Genomic DNA, 20,392 nt, shown 5'->3' with positions numbered 1-20,392 from the left:
TCCATGGTAATCATTTAACAGTCAGAAGGAAACGCAGATCCCCCTGGCTGGCCATTGCAGGCGTGTTTTTCTGTTATTTTAAAGCTTCGTCTTGCTTTAAGAAGTGGAAGTTACTAATTTCTGACAGGTTTAAACAGGGCCTTTGCAGCAATTAAACATCTCCTGCTAACAGCTCCTTACAAAATATTAAAATGCTCCCCAAAGCCTACTCTTCACAGTCATATATAACTCAATAAGGTGTTGAGAGGTTATTCTTTTCCCACCAGTATATTCGTATTTTTTTATATATATATGCATATATTTATACATATTTGTATATATATACAGATATATATTTATATGTGTATAGACAAAGACTCTAGCTTTCAAGACAGCTTAGTCTTATCAGGGCAAGAGAAGAGGATAACATAGGCTGGTCTTTACTTGAGTCATAAGATGGACTTGACAACACTAAATTCCCCAAGATGGCAGATTTACTCACTTCAGCCCATAAATACCTGTGTTCTCTCTTTCTTTCTCAATTCCACGATGGCTCACTGATCAAATATAACGTTGACTCCTCTCCCACTCACTTCTCTTTACCAAAGACTGAGGTCTCTAAAAGGCCACACATGGCTTGGCAAATGCCGTGCCTTGTCAAACAACCGGCGCAGCACCTCCATTGGCTTTATTTCCCCGAGGAACCCAAGCGTTTTGTCTTTGCTTATGCATACCAGCAATCCTCATCCAGACACCGACAGCACGTGTACAGAGTCGAATCAGTGATTTTACTAACCTCATCTAACCTACGGCTGTGCACACAAAGCCCTTGGGACCGTGCGTGCAGTAGATATTTCACATAAACTACTGGGTTTTTTGCCCCCTTCCTCCTGCTTAAATCAAGCTATTGCCCAAACAACAGGGGCAGGCGTGCAGCGATGAACCGCTAGGGACAAAAAGCACTTGTGTCCGACACGTTCACCTCGTGCCCCGCCGCAGAAGTCCAGCCTGCATGAGGCTGCATTTCCCCACCACAAACAGCAGGTTGCAGTGAGGACCACGCTTACAACTAAGGCTTGTGTGATACGAGATGGAGGCGACACCACCACCCACCCCCCCTGTCCCATCTCCACCTCCAGCACGTGAATTTACCCTTCAAGGCTGACTGTAAGGGTCTTGCCTAAGCACCTCGGCCTCAGTACCTTGGTTTCAGCCACAGCTTTCACAAGCCCATTTTCTTCCTTGGCACAACAAACAAAAGGAGTCAGCGCCAGATCGGGGAGGAGATGGCAACTCCTTGTGCTAACACAATTGCAAAAATATACGCAGGGACAAAAAGCTGCAAAGGAGGCAGTTTCACCAGCCTTAGAAAAGCCTCTTTGGGCCATTGTAAAATACCAATCATACTTGGATTTGACACGCTGAAGCGTTTAGAAATAAATGAGTCACACGTGGCACTTCCACAGGTTGCATACCTTTGACTGCTTCGGCGGAGATAGACAAATGCTGATCGTGTTGAAAATGCTACAGAAATTGCATAGATTAGCACTTTGAAAAGGGTGGGGATGCCTACAGTGCCCCTAAGCAACCATCAACACCTTCACCAAGAAGGAAGCTGATGATCTGCAGAAGGTAGGTTGTCCCCATCATGCCAAACTGGTATTTTCAAATTAGTAGCAATTATTGAGAAAGTGTTGCTCACAGTTTTGGTAACAGCAGGACAAGGGGAAAACATATAGATTAAAATATGGGAAGGCAGCAAGAAGTAGTTTACCTTTGGAGAACACTTGAAATGCATGCCAGGTACTGGGAGTGTAGTCACATACATTGTAATACACCGATACAGGTATAGAGTGCCAACTATACAGAAAAATCTTCTGCTAATTATAGACCTAGAAAAAAAAAAAGAAACAACAAAAAAAAAAAAAAAGAGGAAAGAAAATAAGGAGGTCACTCAATGCAAACAAAATATGCAGAGGCAAATAAAATAAACTACCAACTGTTATCTTCTCAATGTTTTTGAAACTCGTGACAGTATCAGCTTACACCTGAGAATACTGAATTACTTTACAATATTCCCACGCTTTACAGGTCAGAAACACAAGAGCAACTGAACTAACATTACCCTTGAAGGTGCAGATTACAGGAAATACAAGGATTAGAATACAAAAGCTTGTACAGATTTAGTGTTGAAGACGTTAAAAGGGATTTCATGCCCCACACCCTTCCATTTGCTTTGAGGAGTCACTAATTTTCTGTTCAAGGCAGAGGATAAAGTTACTATATTTTCATTATAAAGTGAAAAGCGGTAAGTTTGTATCAGCTGACACACACATTTAGTAATTACAAAGGTCTGCTTGAGAAGAAATAGCTTCTATGATCCAAACGAGTGAGAACCATCTTTCCTGAGCAGCAGTTAAGAGGAAGCAATTCACATCAGCAATGAAACCTCCAAAATACAAATTCAGAGCTGCGTTGGCTACAGGATAGGGTGTTTGCACAGGAAGGCACTCGCAAGGCAAGCAGCCATAGCTGCAAAGAGATTTATTCACTGAGGGCTGCCAGCGAGTCGCTGATGTATGCGGAGAGCGCAAACGCAATTTTGGGGTACCGCCATGCAGTTCTGCAAAACCACCAAGAGCACGTGGGGTAAAGAGCTGCAGCTTCAACTCAGGAGTGACAGATAGCCAGCCCCAAAACTGGCCTGCTGAGTTTCACCGCGCCGTACCAGCTAGTAACGTCACAAGGAAAGGGCTACGACAGCTAAACCCCTTCTGGCATATCCATCAGGACGGGAGCAACCTCTGCGTGAGCTCCCACCGAGTTCAGCAAAGAGAAATCACTGCCAGCACTACAAAAATCAAGGTCAAATCCAGTTACAGACGTCCCTGACTTTAACCACATCAAGCCTTTGCATCCTGCCGGTTACAGACCCTGTTGGTTTCGGCTGATATCAAATTGTTGTAATTTACAATTATGATCATTTGGGGAATACAAGGGTCACAACACATCCTGGCATTCATTTGTTGCTATTTTGAAGCATTCACTTTTTTAAAAAAAGTATTTCTATCAAGCAGAGCTCTTTCAAAGCTCAAAATTGGCCATCTTTTTTATTTTTAATAGCTTTTGGCAAAGTTATTAAACTGTAGTGCTCCACTCTTGGCCGAGTATGACTTTGCAGTGCCAGATCAATAACAACTTGAGTGTCTTGATTTATCAGAAGAGCTTCAGCTATTACAGTGTAAATGCATTTTGCACTCGAGTGCTTATTGCTATTGAAACAGAGTATTTCTTGGTTTTTCTTCCCCCCTTCTGGTGTAAACATGGACAAAGCTGGGAGTTAAAGATTATATTTTATTAATGTAGCTCTGAGGACTGAAGCTCAAGAGCGGAAGGCACCATGCCAGTGGGGAACTGTTTTTTCTCTGTGCTTTGTACGTGGATTTTTTTCTCTCAGAAGGGTGATCCAGTGAAGATCTCACACTTGTGTCTGTCTTCTATAACCAGACAAGAACTTGCTTTGCTTTATAACCTGGTATAAAGACAAATGGGGGTACTCAAGATTAAAGACTGAGCAGCACTGTATTTTGAGAGACTGAAGAAGCAGCAGTGTTTTATCAAGCATCAAACTTTTTTTTTTTTTTTTTTTAATTAAAGTTACTCACAAACCTACTTGTTTTAGCTGGGTTTAGCATATTTTAGCTTAGGGAAGTCTGCATCAAAGTGTACTATAATATAAAAAAAAAAAAAAAAAAAAAAGTAAAAAGCCTCATATTTTCCCTTCTCAAAAGGATTGGTATGTGATTACGAGCCAGCTAGCAAGTACAACCTCTAAGCTTGTTACTGGCCAAGACAACTTTTACTACAACTCCCCAGACCTCACCTCATGCGGGTAAGTAAGCGCTCTGCTTTTTCAGTCCCATGACTGTGCAGGCTGAATCAGATGTCAAAACACAGCCAAAACACAGCATTGTACTTCTCCCAAAACATCTGGGAATGCTTCCCAGAGAAGTTAATTCTGCCTCGGCAGCTCGCCTGGACTCCTCGAGCTCCCTGTGGTGTCTGGGGAAAAAGGCCTGGGCAGCCCGGAGACCCCGGCCAAGGCCTGCACACCCCCCCTGCTCCTGCCTTCTGGTGAGCAACCGACCCAACCCAACGTCATCGACTCAATTCCACACGGATGGTGAAAGCAAGCTGTCACCGATTCCCTCCCACCAAACCTAGTGCCTTGCCCCAAAGCCAGCCAAAAATTCCAATATCTACTACCTGAAGGTAAAATTTCATTTTCAGGTGAGAAAGCAGTAACAGGGGCCAAGGAAAACACTGCACTGTGGTTAGCTGGACAGATACACCCAACTCCCTCTTCCATTTTGGCCCCAACTTTGCAGCCCAAGAAAGACGACACACAGGTCCTATTTGACATCGTTACGCAATCCCTGGACTAAATAAGGAAGACCTGAGTGATCACTATCATGAATGACACATCTTTATTGTCCTCCATTGCTTGGGAGAAGGCAGGCTCAGCTTGGATGAAATCAGGTTACTGGCAAAGAATGGATCTGGTAGGATAAGAAATAGGAATTTCACTTCTTGGCAAAGAAAAGTGTTTCAAAAAGTCTGAAACTATGAAGCTGCCTCCTTTGGTCAGAGGTTTAACCCAGCCACTGGCTGCACTTCAGTTCATGGGTAACAATGCTGCTGGTCCACCCGTGATCCTGAGCTTGCACTTGGAGACATCCATGAATGGTATCTCTATCATCTGAGTAGGTGAGGAACCAGGTCTCACCCCGCCCAGCAATCACCTTTGGCTTCACATCGTATCTTCAGATCTCAAAGTGAGTCTGGCAATGGCTAACCCTGACACCATCAGAGGTCAGAGAAGTGAGCAAGGTCTAGCTGGCTTAATTCCCTCTTTATTCTTGAATTAAGTTTCAAAGGGAGGTGATAACCCACGCTACAAAAGCGACCGAGTTCTTTTCATAACACTTAGTGATTCACCATCCGAAGCCATGAGATTGAGGTCCTCCAGATAACCTCACTGGGCTCCTGTTCCTGAGAGCACCTCTCCAGTTCTCCCCTTTCTGCTGCTTACAGACAGATTGGGTCTCTTGGACTTCTGATACCTCTTCTCACTGACATATAAAAAGATGACTTTCGGTCTCCAAAGCATTATGTGACCAGGACACAAACACTGACCAGCTATTCCAGGGCTGATACTGGGAATGGAAAGCTCTGTGACTCCCTGACACCTTCCCCTAACACCAGAAAGAGCCCTTCTAAAGCAAGTAAAAATGAACACATCAAAGCAAATGGGGACAGGAGGGACGGGGGCAGGTAGGATCTTCACATCTATCAATAATACCAACATACTTTATCATCAAGTCAAACCATGTCTTACTGCTTTGAAATCTCCAAGAACCTTATGGATTCTGCTGTTCTTAATCTAAAGACTCTGCCCAGCCCCATCACAGGGTGTTTGATCCCTCATATTACTCAACTAATCTGACACCCCACTCTTGAAAGCAATCCCACGTCACCTTCTCTAGGTGCTTCCCTTGGTTTTGAGCAACATTATTGCTCGGAGACCCCAAGAAAGTTAATGGTCCCCTACATTCACTGCAGGCAGTTGGAGCAGTGGGGAGAAAAGTTGGAACAACACAGTAGGTAGCACCAGAGCTACCAACGTAAGGGAGATACTGAAGCTTACAGCCATAAACAAGAAGCCAAACCAGGGTAAATCCTTCCTCCTGTACATATGTGCAAACTAAAAAAAAAAAAAAAAAAAAAAAAATCAAAAAACAAACCCACAAACAACAACCCCCCCACATCCCCCCCCCAAAAAACCCCACAGCAATTCCACAGGGTTTTTTTTTTATAGTCCTATAATAATAAAAAATTGACCATTTAAGAAACTTCCCTTTAAGGAATGCCACCTCTGTAAAAGTGTACAATGGTTTTAAAATTTCACCTGATAAAATACATTAAGTAGTATAAAGCAGCAGGAAACATGAATAAACCATCATCTCAGACTTGTGGATTACTTAAACATTTGTCCCCTTCCTATGGAAATCCACAGCTGTGTCCTACCCCAGCTTAGCAATTCTCTCTTTTCAAGGTGCCTCTACCTTATGAAGCTGGTGAACTACAGGCTTACATTTAAGTTTCAATGCCTTCCTCCATTATAAGGGCAAGTGATCCATTGGCCTCTGCTTTTATTTTGTTTAAAAGGGGAAATCTGTAATTCTAAGGTCATTACGAAGTCCTGTGAACTGAAGGATCTTGTTTTTCTCATGGAAGGGCCCAAATTACGTTCCTCCCTCGGTTTCCTACATAGGAGTCACAAAAAAGTGTCTGATAAGGAATGAGATGCTGCATTAGCAGAGGAGAGGAAGAGATCCTCTTTGGGCTAGGCAGCTGTGGGGACACCCATGCCTGTGCCTGGTTTTTGAAAGGAAAGGTGATATGCCACCTCCTATTGCTTAAAGCCACTTGACTTTGAACACTTCATTCACAACCACGGCAGCACGAGGGTTTATATCAGACACTTGTAGTAAGGACACCCAAGGTGTGGATTTAGAGCAGTATAAATACCCTGAAGTAAGCATCCACATGCACTTTGTAGAGGGTAAGCGGTCGGTTACTTCCACTGGCAGGCAAATTCACCTTTGCAGTATGACCAAGGAAGCAGACAACCACTAAGACCTTGCAAACTCATGGCACACCTATGCTTTTGCATATTTTATGATTAGCTTTTGACATACTTTGTGTTTGACATTACCTGTCCCATCTAACGTCAGGCAGAAAACATACTTCAACACCTTTTCACGCAGCACTGTTTAGGTGCATAGACCAAACCACGGCCTGTTGGTTTTGTCTAAGAGTACCCTAATTGTAAGGTTAGGCCTTTACATCAGGCAAACTACAGAGACACTAAATGGATCCCAAGTCCGGTTTGCAGCTGTGTTCACAACAGTGTGAGCTGCGCTCCCTCTACACAGACAGGGCACTCAGCTGAGTTCAGAACATCGTTACAGCCAGTCCGTGGCTTTTCACACGTGAAAAGGGTTCCAGTTAATCGTGCAGGCAAACAAGGCCAGAGATGATATTCCTTAGTTTCTTAGGTAGCAGTTGGACTGAACTTCTCCCTTCTGCACAAGCTGCTCACACAAACTGCTGTTTGCCTACGGCATGATTTATATTTCAGTTCGGGAAACCAAAATCGGAAAGATCACAAGCAGCGTCATTTTATTTGAATATAAACCAGTATCTGACCTCCCAAAGCTGTCAGAAGCGTACCCGAGCGCTTGGTTTTCCAAAGATTTTTACTTACTTGTATTTTAAGAGCAGCCACTGAACAAACCACAGTCCTACAAGGATCATGCCGTTGATTTCACAAATAGAAAAAGCCCATTGCACCCGATCAAAGCGATCAAAAAATGCATCTGGTAGGGGAGGCTGCACCTCCTTGGGAGGCACTCGTTCATGAACGACTGAGATAGTCACTGTGGTAAAGATGAAACAAAAAAGTGCATAAATAAAAGCCAGGAAAGTCTTTCCCCATTCCATAGGGTACTGTGAGCGCTCTGGCTCTGGCATGGGGATCTTTATCATTTCCTTCTTATAACCATTTGGCATCCCGTTCAGCTTCATTTTACTGCTAAAGCCATTCTCACGTGTGGTGGTGCTGACACGAATGTGACCGTTAACGTGCCCATTTTTGTGAGCCTCGATGTGGTGAGCCATTTTTAAAGTTTCAATCATGTGCAATAGCCGCTGTCCGCTGTCAGAAGACACCCGGGAGAGAGGTGTCTTCTTAAAATCCTCCTCCGTGAGGTTGATCAAATCCTGCCCAGTGAAGCTCTTCAATGGTTCACAATACTCTGGCACGGCATTTTCCGTTAGCCAATTTGTCACCTCCTCAGGCGACCACAACACCACTTCTTTCATCTCGCCAGGCAGCCAGGGCACAGTCTGACATGGATTTTAAATTGGGCAGCAGTCACTGCGACTCCAGCACATCGGAAAGCTTCTCCTTGGCTTCATCTCGTCCAAGGAAGCGGTTTGGCAAGAGGCGAGTCCCCATCTCTAACCATCTGACACGAGCACCCAGGCGCAGCGGCAAGCATAGGAAACAGTTCACTTCATATTCGCGTTGGCATCCTTCTTCCTGGGGAGAAGAAAACCCCAAAACCAGTCATTAGAACAGCTTTTACCAAAAGTTTGCAATTCATGTTTAAAGACAAAATTACTGCAAAAGAATAGCAAGGCTCTGGCATGGAAAAGATTAACTGATTTGAGCTCTCGCCTTGTACACGCAACGGCTGCCCTTTCCCAGCTTGCTGCTGATTTCTCAAGAGCTTTAACAGTTTCATATTATAAACACCACTTTGCAGCTGTGGGAAGGACTCCCTCCTGATCTATATTTGCTAAATTTTCTATCACTATGCAGCTCTGGTCCATAACCAGTACTCAAACTCCTCTTAAAATCACAGTACTAATGGATTTAAGGATCTATGGAGCAAGCCATTAGCGTTGCTCATGTAACAAACCTTCTCTCCTCCTTACAGCCTGGTATCTTAATGCAATCTGCTACAACTAGTTATTGAATAGGAAGCCTGGCTTTTGTTCTGCAAGGCAAAAATATCTAGTGTACCACAGAAAAATATTTTCTACAGGTCAGCAACACAAAAAAAAAAAAATATGTAGATAAACACGGTTATACTCTCTGGGCCACAGCACCGGCAAGAAAATCAATGCCCAAACAGGTTAGCCGGAAAATAAACAGAATCATTTAGGTTTGCAGAACTCTAGCAGATGTTTAGCAGCATTTTAAGGTAAATTTTATGGTTTCCATGCTATACTGCTACAATTCAGATAAATGTTTGTCTTTGGCTAAAAAAGGAACCGGTAGAAAAATGAAAGTGAAACTTAAAAATGATTTAAAGAAAGAACTAGGTGACAAACTTCAACACCCAAATTAATTACAAAAATAGCTTAGAAAAGCTAATCACTTCCAATACAAAAATTACAGGGAAACATGTTACTTGCTGGAACCTCTGTTACTTGCTGGAGCTTCTTCCTGCAATTTTGAGACACTAGCAGAAAAATTCTCAGCATACGGTGGCAATCATGTGGCAGTGAACTCCACCAGCAAATTCCCACGTTTGAGAGGTTTATTCAACGAATAAACAAAAAATGGTCCTCCCCAGAGCACAGAGAGGCAAACAGTGAGAACCCCTGTCTCTAGGCTGCCCAAGTCTTTTCTGCAGGAGGCTGCGGCATCGTAAATACAAAGTGACCTAAAGAAAGTAACACCATGGGGAAAAAACACTTCATATTTTCAAAAGTTATATCATGCCTTTATCAGTTTACGGAATATTTTTAGCTTCTTACAAGCTACCAGTTGTTTGTGTTTCATCGCAGGGAGCGAAGTTGCCACTGAGGAAAAGCAAAATAATCTACACTACAGGCAGGATTTGAGTCGAAGCGGTACAAAACATACAGAGCTACACTCTGACGCAAAATGTGACCATGCTACACATAAATATATTTTTGGACCTGTTCTCTCTAAACTGAGCAAGAAACGCAAGGTCCGGTTTTTAATCTGTTTCTCCACAGAATGAACCAGGTCTGGTGATGGAGAAAAGAAAAAGTTTCGGACCAAGGACTGGCAGTCCTTTGTGCGTTCCAGCTCTCACCTGCTGGGCACACCATGCATGTGCACGTATTTAAATCCATAGAGCAAACCGGGAGGAAGACAAATACTCCCCTTTGCGAACAACTGCCCTGTTTTAAAACAGCGGATACAGCTCTATTTTCTTTCTGTCTTATTTTCAGTAGGATTACATGTACCGAGGAAGGCTTTTAGCCAAAGATCACTTCATTATTCAAGTTGTGTTTAGCAAATCGGTATTTAGTTACACAGCTCTGAACATGGGGGGAAAAAAAAAAAAAAAAAAAAAAAAAAAAAAGGATGGATTGAATTATGCATGTTAACCCACATCAGAAACTCCTACAAGACTCTGACTGAAGGAAGGCAGCTCAGCTCTCCACCACGCTGGTCTCTGCTGTACTCACTAGTCACGTTATCACAGGGCACCCGAAATCCTGGGTCTGGCAGCAGCCGCAGCACAAAGCTCAAGCACAAACCCTGCACCCTTACTCCACGCCGGCGAGAGTTGCTGTCACTAGCAGTTACGGGAAGATGTTTTTGACTCCAGTTCCCCGTTTGGCCTCAGTCTGTGTATTAAGGGCGATGTCAGCCTTGAGCTACCTCACTTACTCATGCCTGTGTGCTCACTGCAGGCCAAGGAGATGGAAACACCACGGCCTTTTTGATGTCCACAGTATTTCAGTCTCGAGTGATGCACCTGTAATTCACAACTCAAGGAACTGGTGTCTGTGTGAAGGAAAGCACAACATACTTTCACGTGTGTCCTCGGGTCGAAACTCAGGTTGAAATACATAATATGCAGCACCAGAAACTGCACAGCATCAAACTCACAACTAATACTAACAGACTCCCCTACAGGCTTGCTGTTTCAGAAGGTAGTGCCTTACAACCTTGATAAAGCCGAAGTTATTTACTTTTTAATCCTGTTACAACATCTGGGCTCTTAGCCTGCAGGAGGACCTCATTTTCCCATGTCATTTAACCGCTACATCAGCTGCCTCACCAAGTTCTGCTTTACAAATTCAGCATGGATTTGGGGCTGTCAGAGCACGCTGCGTACACCACGAGGTGGGGCAGTATTAAACCTTTTCAATTTTAAACACTGAATCACAGTTTCCCAAACCACTCAGAAAGGAGGAAAGCAGACCTTTAACCGTTATCCTCCCAACACACCAGCCCTTCCGTCCAGCCCCTGACAACACACAGCAAGGCTCCTGCGTGCTGAAGGATCCGGGATCCCAGGGACACAGTGCAAAGGGCTGCACTCATCACTGTTCAGGATCCTGCAGCCAACCTTCACTCGGCATATACATGGTAAGTAAGGAGCTGTACCTCCTCCTGCCACAGTTAAGCTAGCAGGTTTTAAGATGAGCTCTGTATGGAGCCTAAAAGAACAACAACAACAACAGAAAAATCTACTGCCAGCTGCAAATACTACTCTGATACTGGCACAAGAGTGACAATATGCTGGTGTAACCCCATGATACCTGGCCTGGCAGTGTTACAAGAAATAGCAAATGTGCACGCCTTGCAGTAAAACTGCAGGGTTTGGCAATACTGCTAAAAACTACAATCAATTCAGAAATTTGCTTGTGCTTTAAACTCACCATCAGTACTGCTATTAAAAGGTATCACGCGGAAGAATAAAGACTGCTCAACCCCAATTTTTGTGTCTTTATGGAATATAACATGTATTTGTATCTTTTAAGAGTCTTCGTTGGTTTTAAAAATGAGAAATCCCCTCTCCCACACAGAGGCACCCGCTTTCACCCCACCTGGTCCTCTGTGGGTGGATGGATGGACAATGATGGCGTGGGGCTCACCGAGGAGCAAGAAGCTCCTGAGGAGAATGCTCCAGTCCTCACGGATGGCACTCCTGGGAGCACGAGCGCAGCGCTGGCCAGGTGCAATCCCAGCCCGCTGCTATCACATCACCAGCCTGTAAATCACTACTGAGCACCTTTAGTAAAAGCGGAGTAACTGATATTCACGGGAGGAAGGCTTAGAGGAAAGATAATACTCTGATAAGGATGCAGGCGATGGGAGTCGTTTTCATTGAGAGTTAAAGCAAGGAAAAACAACTGACATCTCGAACAAACACGTATCATTCAAACCTCCATTTCAGAGCCTGTCTAGTGGGGGAGGAACGGGCAGAACAGCTTCTTTACAACCTTCCATCTTGTCACATTAAAAATACCTCATTACCTAGCGCGTGTTCACGAAAGCTTGATCGGGTGAGGTTCACAGAAATGATACGGGAGACTAACAGCCCTCACTGGGCCCCTTGTTTCCACAAAAGCTGAAGACAGGAGGCAGGGATGAGCACTGGCTACTGCTGGGACACATCCACCGGCTTGGGTTGGTCCCACTGCTGCAGGGAGGGCTGGGGACGGGCAGGGGGACCGGCACCCCCCCAGGCGTCCCCAGCTCTGATACAGGTCGCTAGCCTGGGCCAGGCAACTAACAATTTCCCTCCGTCCGCAGCAGATCTGCTTCATTAAGGAGCCTGTAGCTGATAATAAATTATAAATAACAATGCGATTATCATAATAACACCAATTGCACTATGATAGCGACGCTGTGTAAAACCGGTATCTCAAAATACCCACACCACAAGACTGAGCAGAATGAAGTAACTTCAGCAAATGCTCCAGTTCCCACCTCCTCAAGTTTACATGACCTTTTTTTTCCCCTGTTCCCAGCAAACATCAAAGTGTTAACCCAAAACTTTCAGATACTTCTCCACTTTCCCAGTAGGGAATATTTCCCACCACCATTTCAATCTGCCTGTATGAGGCTTGTAATACCATGACCACGGCCACCTCTGTGGCTTAAACAAGTATTTGAGAGCACACTACATAACCTTGCGTATCAAGAGCAGGTCTCTTTTGCATCCCCTTGCGGAGATGTGGTTGCACGGAAGGACCTAACGTGGGAGTATCCACCACTTTGGTTAAAGGACAAGATAATCAGCAATGAAATCACCAGCTGGCTACACCTCCACATTTGACTTGGCAGCCCAGGTGCAGAAAACTTTGCAGTTTTCTGTGTCTAGATCTGCTTGGAGGATAAATAAACGCTCCGGTCGGACGTCACCATTTTCAGATTTCATCAGGGGCTCACCGCTGAGCGACAGACATCCCCTGGGGCAGGCGGCACAAGACTTTGTCTGGGGTGGCTGCAGGGTCCACGGAGCAGTAACCGCCCTCCACAATCCCAGAGCTGACTTGCAGGTTACCATTCCCTATTATCTCTAAACTTGCAAGCAGAAAGCATTATGTCTCGCAACTAACACTGATGAGACAAAACCACATCCACCTAAAACAGCAAAGAAAGATCCCTGAAACCAGTTTGTTCATCTCCAATTTCCTCCTAATGCACTTTGAAACCTGACCAAAGAAAACCTAAGTCCTCCCAAATCAAATCATGCCTTCCCCATGTTTGTACAGTGCTTTTATTCTCTAAGCGAGGACCTTTGCTGCCAAGGCAACAGTCACTATAGAAATCAGTAAAATAACCAGACATTTCAGAAACCGCGACGAGCTCCTCACCAGGAGCCAAGGAGATTTTCAAATCTTTTCAGAGGCAGTGGGTGTGTTTCAGTTGCAACACTGAGCATCCTCCCCAAGCACCCCAGAAAAGTTGAGGTGATAAAATCATTAGTAAAAAATAGTGTTAGAACGAGCAAGGTCCAGGTATAAGCACGGTTTGAAGATTTAGTAGTGACATTTTCTCCCTTGGAAAACAAACACTGAGATGCACACTGATAACGTGTGCATGCACGTAAGCAGGAGAAAAATCACCTGCTGTAGGAATTGGAAGTTTTAATGCTTTAGAAACCAACCTACAAGTGAATTCCCCAAACCCTGCGGTGAGCAGAAGTTACACGGAGACCAAATACTCCAGATGAAAGCCCAGAGCTCTCATCCTGCATTTCTACAGCACAAAACCTGTTTGTAACAGCAGGGTCTGAGTCACTGCTACAGTCACCTCCTCTATGGGCATTTTATCATAACAATAACGCTCCAACACCTCAGTAACTCAATGTCCTGTACTTGTAAAGCGCCTCTGCATGCCAATTTGCAGCGAAAGGGCAACGTCTGCCACAAATTACAGGCTGGATATCACTAACTAGCTCTCAAGCAAGGTACTGAAGTGCTTCCCTCCCTCCAGGATAGCCTTGCCTCCAAACCACAGATCGCCCCTTGCAAGAGGCTGCACCACTAGCAAGCAAGAGACTACTGGCATTTTGAAACATTACAATAAAGCTGATTTTGTGCTGTAAATACAAATATATGCAAATACAAAATATCTGTGAAGTATAAAATTGAGGCACAGATGGGCTCACAAGTTTCACGGAACTCTGAGATAGGTTTCCAAGGTCGGTCCCAGATGGAAAACATTGTCCTGCAGACACAAAGTCAGAGGAAGCAGAATTACTACTACGAAAAGAGAGGCTGGGATCAGTATGTGAAGCAACACCCACGTATCCTGAATAGCTACGTACGCAGGTTCAGAGAGAGAAAAAAAATTGCCTGCATACTACACAAATTCCTGAGCAGCCCATTTTTCCTAAATTATTCTACAGGAAGAAGAAAAGGACCCCCACCATATATTTCCTACCCTAATATAACAAAAAAAATAAGAAATTAAAACCCACTCACAGGCAGGGATCTCTGCATAACAGCTCTGAACCCAAGCCCCGAGTTCAGTGGCAAGAATTTCAAAATGAAAGTACTTGCATCAAATCTGAACAACCAAACAGCTCATCTTCAGATGGGAAAAACACTCTCTCTGCTTCAAAAATGCATCATCTATCACACGTGCATGTATGTGCATAGGTATATACATGCACACGCTCTGTGCTAGGTGATAAGAGACACCGTTTCCCTCCAAACCTGATGAAGCCTCATCCCTTCGCTTCTTCGTAGCCCTGTGTCTTTTTGCTCAACTTTCTTCCTCCCCCTTCTTCCTTCATTTTGGAAGTAGTTATGGAAACCAGCAAACACTCACGAGAAGGCTTCACCTGACCAGCAAGCTCATCACGGGAGCAGTTGCTAAGCAGGGCTTTTGTTTTGACACTACGGAAATCCTGCTTCCAGTGATCCAGGGACAGAAAGGATGGGGCAGGGAGGGCAAGTCCTGCCTTTGATTTAAGTTATAAACAATTATTTCAGACTGAAAAGTCTCCTCAAATGCAGGAGGGAGAGCCAGGCACCAGGACGAGAGCCCCGGTTGGCACCCACAAGGACAGCTATGGGCTTTCGCCTACGGCAGGGACAACCCAAGTGCACATCTCATTTTGTGTTGCATAGCGGAATCCTAATGTCTAAATCGTGAAGTAATGCAACACCTGCAGCAGAGGGGGGATGCATATTAGCTTATTTTCAAACTGTTGCGATAGGAAACCTCTCAACTCCCCACCCCAAGTGCTTTTAGTTCTGTGCAAGAAAGATGCAGAGAACATCACAAAGTTAATTTCAACTGGGGGGAAAACCAAACCAAACTAAAACCACAACTATATTAAACTTCTAAGAGTATTATCCTTGAAAGAAAGTGGGTTCGTACTATTCCAGCTCTCCGCCCACAAAGGGTTGCATGAAAACACTAACGGACCTTCACAAATCCTTACACATGGATAATCTGCTTGGACACCAGGATCTTTAACTCTTCAGCAAAGACTTCTACAGCAGGACTCAACCCACCCACCCCACCAGTCACTTTGCTATATACACACAAACACCCCCCCCGGACACCAGGACACGCACTGCAACTCCGACCTTGCACATGTGGTTTCTGGGCCAAAGCAGCCCGCAGCAAAGGGTTTCTGGGCTCTGGGCTCGGGCGGCAGCGAGCTCCGGCTGTTGTCTTCCACGTGGCTGAACACCCGTCCGGGTCACACCGCAGGCTCTGGGTCAGCCAGAGACAGAGCAGAGCTGGAAACACAGTCCCACGTCCCCGCCCAACCTCCGAGCTAACTCCGTTACTAAAGAGTATGGAAGGACACCTGCCTGCCTCTTGAAACTACGCAAACCTCCTCACATTATTGCACACGCAACAGAAGACTGCAGAAGGAAAACAGATGGAACACTGAAAAAAGCGGAAAAAGTGGGGTTTCCCCTACAAGGCACAGATATGGGGAGAGGATGGGGTAGGGCAGAAGGATGGAAACAAGAAAATAAGGAGACACTAATGTTTGTGACGTGCTCTGTATTTTAACTCAGTTAACCAAATAGAAGTGTTTCAGGGCTTTTTTCTTTTTTTTTTTTTTTTTATTTTTAATTACATTAAATACCTAAAAGTCATTTGTTATTAGAAAGTCAGATCTGTGGTGAGCCTCTGGGAATCAAAGTAGCAGCAAGAATTTTCTTAAAAAATAAATTATCAAAACAGAAAGGAAAGTTTTGCCTAAGGAAACTGAAGACAGTCTTGTGACGGATGGTAGTGGGGCTCTAAAACGCATACTGCAGCATTATTTTGCCAAACCAGCCATGCAGATTGGGAAAAAGAAAGCTGGCAGAAACTACTGTGAGAATAGAGCTTCACTGAAGGTTTAAATCAATTCATTGTCATATTTTTTTAATATTTGGGTTTGTTACTAGACATGTATTAGACAGCATCCAGACCACAAGTTGCTTCCTCCAAACTGCCTTTCCCAGAGTTACAACTAAAGCAAAAGAAAACTCTTTACACGGTCTGAATCCCAGCCTAGAATAATGTTTCTATATTTCATTAGATATATAAATATTTTAGTTCAAACACCCTACTTTTGAAGTCCAGCACATCAGACCCAGATCAAAAAATACTCCAAGCCTCAAGAGTTGAAATACAAATATCTCTATATCTTCATGCAAGCTGTTACTACTCATAAACATACTCAAAAGACATACCATTAATTTTCGATGCTATTACCCCTGTAAAACAAAATGATTCCTGGCTTTGTCTTTATTAATTTAGTTTTGTATAACACACACTGATCCTCGGTCTGAAAGACAGAACACCACAAATACTCAAGAACTTTTCTAGTATAAATAGCCCTAGCCCAATTTTTGAACACACAATCCGCCTCCTTCCAGCAATATCTGTTCAGAGTTGTACCATAAATCAAATATTTAGATCTGGAAGACATGTATCTGTATGAAGGAGAGGAAGAGTCGTACTGCACAGTTGGTCTAGAACAACCAGAAACCCAGGAAAGGCTAGGAACAAAACAAAAAACAAACAAAACCCCAAAAAGAAACAAACAAAAAACAAAAAAAGGCATTTTTGATTGCCAGCAAGTTACAGATATATAATCTGTACAATGGGAACTTGTCTTACTAGAGCCAGATCTACTGAAAATCCAGATGAACTGCCCTGGCATCTTCCTTTTGTGGTTAATGCTACCCGCAATAAAAACATCGCTCAGCTCGCTTGCCAAACTTCAGCCACTTTCTTTACTCCCTTCGCCACCAACCGCCTGGATGCCAGATCTCGTTGTTTGCGGTGGAGATCTGCCACTGTCAGCTTGACAGCAGAAACACGCTCATGTTCATTCAGCAAAGCTCAGTGCAGCTGCAGAGACGAATCCCCTCCCCTCCCCAGGCCAGCCATCCAGCAGCCCCTTCGAAAGCAAGGCTGCCAGAAAGGGATGGCAACTCAGACCAGCTCTGTTCCCTGCTCTAAGGGTCCCGATTTTTTTGCCTTTTATAGAGGATTTCATGACTGTCGCTTGGTGTTTCAGGACTGCTGCTGCTGCCACTGAATGTGACACTTTGATGCTGCAACAAGCTCCAAAGTTCAGAATTTGGATTTCAAAAACCCAACATATTCCTCCCCCCCAGTGCTGAAAATTAACTTTATTTCTGTATTGGACTCCAGATCTTAACACCATCAACTATTCATACCCAGCTGCTCCCAATGTACATCAGACATGCCATCCCTCCCATCGATTATCCTGTGACACTGGCAAATCCTACTTAAATCTTACTTCTGACAACAATTGGGCACTGAACGCAAAAAACAGGTACGCACAAACATCCTCTCCAAAACATTAAGGGTTCCTAACATTTTTAGTTGACAGATATTTTAAGAGCACAAAACAACACTGAAAACACACTTACTTCCACACAGACAGTGATGGCGACTGTCTGTACTACCAGGTATCAGACAATTCCCAAAACCACAAGCAGCATCACTTGAAATCCTTATAGTGTGTTCAAAGTCTGCAAAATGCTTAATGTCTTAAATATTCCTCTCAGCTTAAAGGTATGATCAACTACATTCACAAATAAGGAGAGATAACAAAAGATAAGACACCTGTATCTTGCTAACTGCTGTGGAAACTATGAATATTTCAATAACTGACTGAAAGCCTCAGAACTAAGTTCCTCCTGCAGACATCTAATTACCTCTAGGTTTTTTTCCTTGTGACACACTTGAGGTATAGGAAACGTGCCTGTGCCATGTTGCCCTAACATCTTGATGGAGATGTCCATTAGCCACCCAGCAACTCCAGCTACGATCCCAGGGAGCGTCTCGGGCAAGGTGGCTCTTGGCCACCCTTTCTTCTGCAGGTAGTGACTCCGCTACCTGGCACACCGAACACACTGGGTGACGGGGTGACAGTCACACACTGAACTGGTAGGTTTTGGACACGTCAATTAAATCAGTTAAAAAAATAACCTGTAATTCCAGCCAAACAAGAGAATGTCGGCTCGAGGTACTGGTTAAGTACGACTAGCTTGCATTCATGTCATGGAAATTAAACTACATTTTTAAACAGTATTTAATGAAAACAGTATTTCAGCTCACAAACTCCCCCACCTGGGGAACGTTACCATCCACTACCTACCCACAACCCATAAAACTGCTGCAAAGAGACTCAAAATAGTGTGCAAAGCTCAGTCGGCAGTTCATTCACACCTCACAACCAGAAATAATTAAAAATACTTAAATCAGATGCCTCTTGAGATGGTTGTTCGTGCACCACCTCTCCTCCTGCCACAGAAGGTATGGAAGGATCAGACCCAGCCTGCTATCATCAGCACGCGACTGTCCAGCTGCCAGCACGAGTGCACAGCCTCTCGCAAACTTGGTTTACTGGTCTGAACCTTTTCATTTAACTAAAAGAAGGTAAACTGAGCTGCATGCTACGAACTGTATGAGACACTCCTCAAAAATCTGTGTTTGCTTTCATTAAATTACACATTAGGCGGGAGGAGTTAACAGCTTGTGGCACAGCGTTAGATGTAGTGTCATTTCCACGATCCCCCCCACTGTAAGCCTCCACGGACTACACTGCGTTGCGTACGCTTTATCGAGCACGTAACAACGGTAGCTCCCCGCGGTGAACCATCCACATGCTGCTCACAGCAAACAAATCAAATTGCTCAGATAATTTCAGTTGGTTTAGAAATTGAAAAGCCATGACCACCCTTGGGGGGGAGGGGAATAAAAATATAGGGGGAGGGGGAGGGAGAAATCAGTATTCCTTCCCAGAAAATAGACACAGGAATTAACCATTTAATCAATTACAGGATGCCTGTCACTCCCACAGGATCACTGAGCTGCTTGTCTGCAGAAACAAGACTGGGCTTCATAGCTCCTGTTACACAAATAGGTTAAGATGCAATAAGGAGGATAAGCCCTGCTCGTTTACAGCAGCAAGAGAACTGCAGAAACCCAGCGGCACTATTCTCCTTCCAGCCACGGAAAGAAGAACCCAAATAAATTGCAGGGAAGGAAAGGAGAGGGAGCGAGAGGAGGAAGGATTTAAATCTGCCGTCACATGGACGCTGTGGCTTTCTGCAAGCAGATGGGTGAAGCCCAGATTAGCAAGGTATTAATGAAAGCAAGGCAGTAACGGCGATGAGGGGCAGCTCGAAAATAGCCAAACTCTGACCTGCCTTGCCAAGCAGAGCGCAGCTCCCCTCTCCCAGACAGACCGGTGCTGGCCACAAAGTCACAGCTCCGCTGACTGGTGGGAAAGGATGGGAGATTGCAAGAGAAGCAGAGCACGGCTGGAAAAAGCTGCTGAGGCTGAAGCGAAAAGATGAATGGCAAAGTAGATAATGAAGCAGCATCCGTGCAGGAGAGCACAACGCTCCTTTAAATCAACCTTCAGCAGCAAGATGCAAAAGGCTCGCTGGCAGTAAGCCCTTCCCATAGGTAAATACTCGGAAGGCGCCCTCTCTAGAAATGGCCAGCAGGACGCAATATCCCTGCTGCACACGGGAATAACAATTATGGTGATGTTTCTAATGTGCAGGGGCTCATCCGAGCAGCGGAGCGGTTAGGACGTTACGTTACTGCAGAGAGCGGGACAGTGGTAAAACCCCATGCAGCCACCTCATGACAGGCTCCATGACCACGCAGTACTCCCTCAAGGCCTGGGAAATCTCTATGCACCTCCTAAATACGTTAGTAAACAGAGTATTTTAAGAGTACAGAACAGATCGGGGCCAACCTGACACGGCTGCTGCTTTACCTACCCATCCCCACGGTCAGACTCGCTCTACAAGACTGTTCTCGAGCCATGCTCCAACATGCATCTTTCAGGTAAATCTTAAGAATGCCCCCCAAGGTGATCTAAACTCGATAAAATAAGGCATTTTAATAAGAGCCCATAAATCAAAACAAAACAAAAAAAATACAAAAAACAAACAAACAAACAAACAAAAAAACCTTCCACGTAGAAAGATCATGAAAATTTACCATCAGTCCTCCACTAATACCAGTGCCTGTCCTGCAAGCAATACA

General features: G+C 44.4%; 1 protein-coding gene across 9 annotated transcripts in view; it reads right to left on the bottom strand.

Annotated features, from left to right (window-relative positions):
* The window catches only part of SGMS1 (sphingomyelin synthase 1), a 101,123-nt gene that overhangs the window by 7,482 nt on the left and 73,249 nt on the right, over window positions 1-20,392 (bottom strand). For 8 of the 9 annotated variants that reach the window (XM_032986680.2, XM_032986682.2, XM_032986687.2 and 5 more), the window contains 2 exons: window positions 7,310-8,146; window positions 1,754-1,871 (listed from right to left, as the gene is read on the bottom strand). In XM_032986680.2, coding sequence (XP_032842571.2) covers window positions 1,754-1,871; window positions 7,310-7,926 — 735 coding nt within the window. In that variant the 5' untranslated portion in view covers window positions 7,927-8,146. Of the gene's footprint in view, window positions 1-1,753; window positions 1,872-7,309; window positions 8,147-10,261; window positions 10,348-20,392 lie in introns of those variants that run through there. The other variant, XM_032986685.2, reaches the window with a different exon arrangement.

Source organism: Tyto alba, unplaced genomic scaffold, assembly GCF_018691265.1.
Source record: "Tyto alba isolate M040663 unplaced genomic scaffold, T.alba_DEE_v4.0 Super-Scaffold_1, whole genome shotgun sequence".
In the NCBI taxonomy this organism is placed as follows: domain Eukaryota; kingdom Metazoa; phylum Chordata; class Aves; order Strigiformes; family Tytonidae; genus Tyto; species Tyto alba.
Note: the sequence above shows the minus strand (reverse complement) of the source record. Positions and strands in the feature narration are given on the sequence as shown.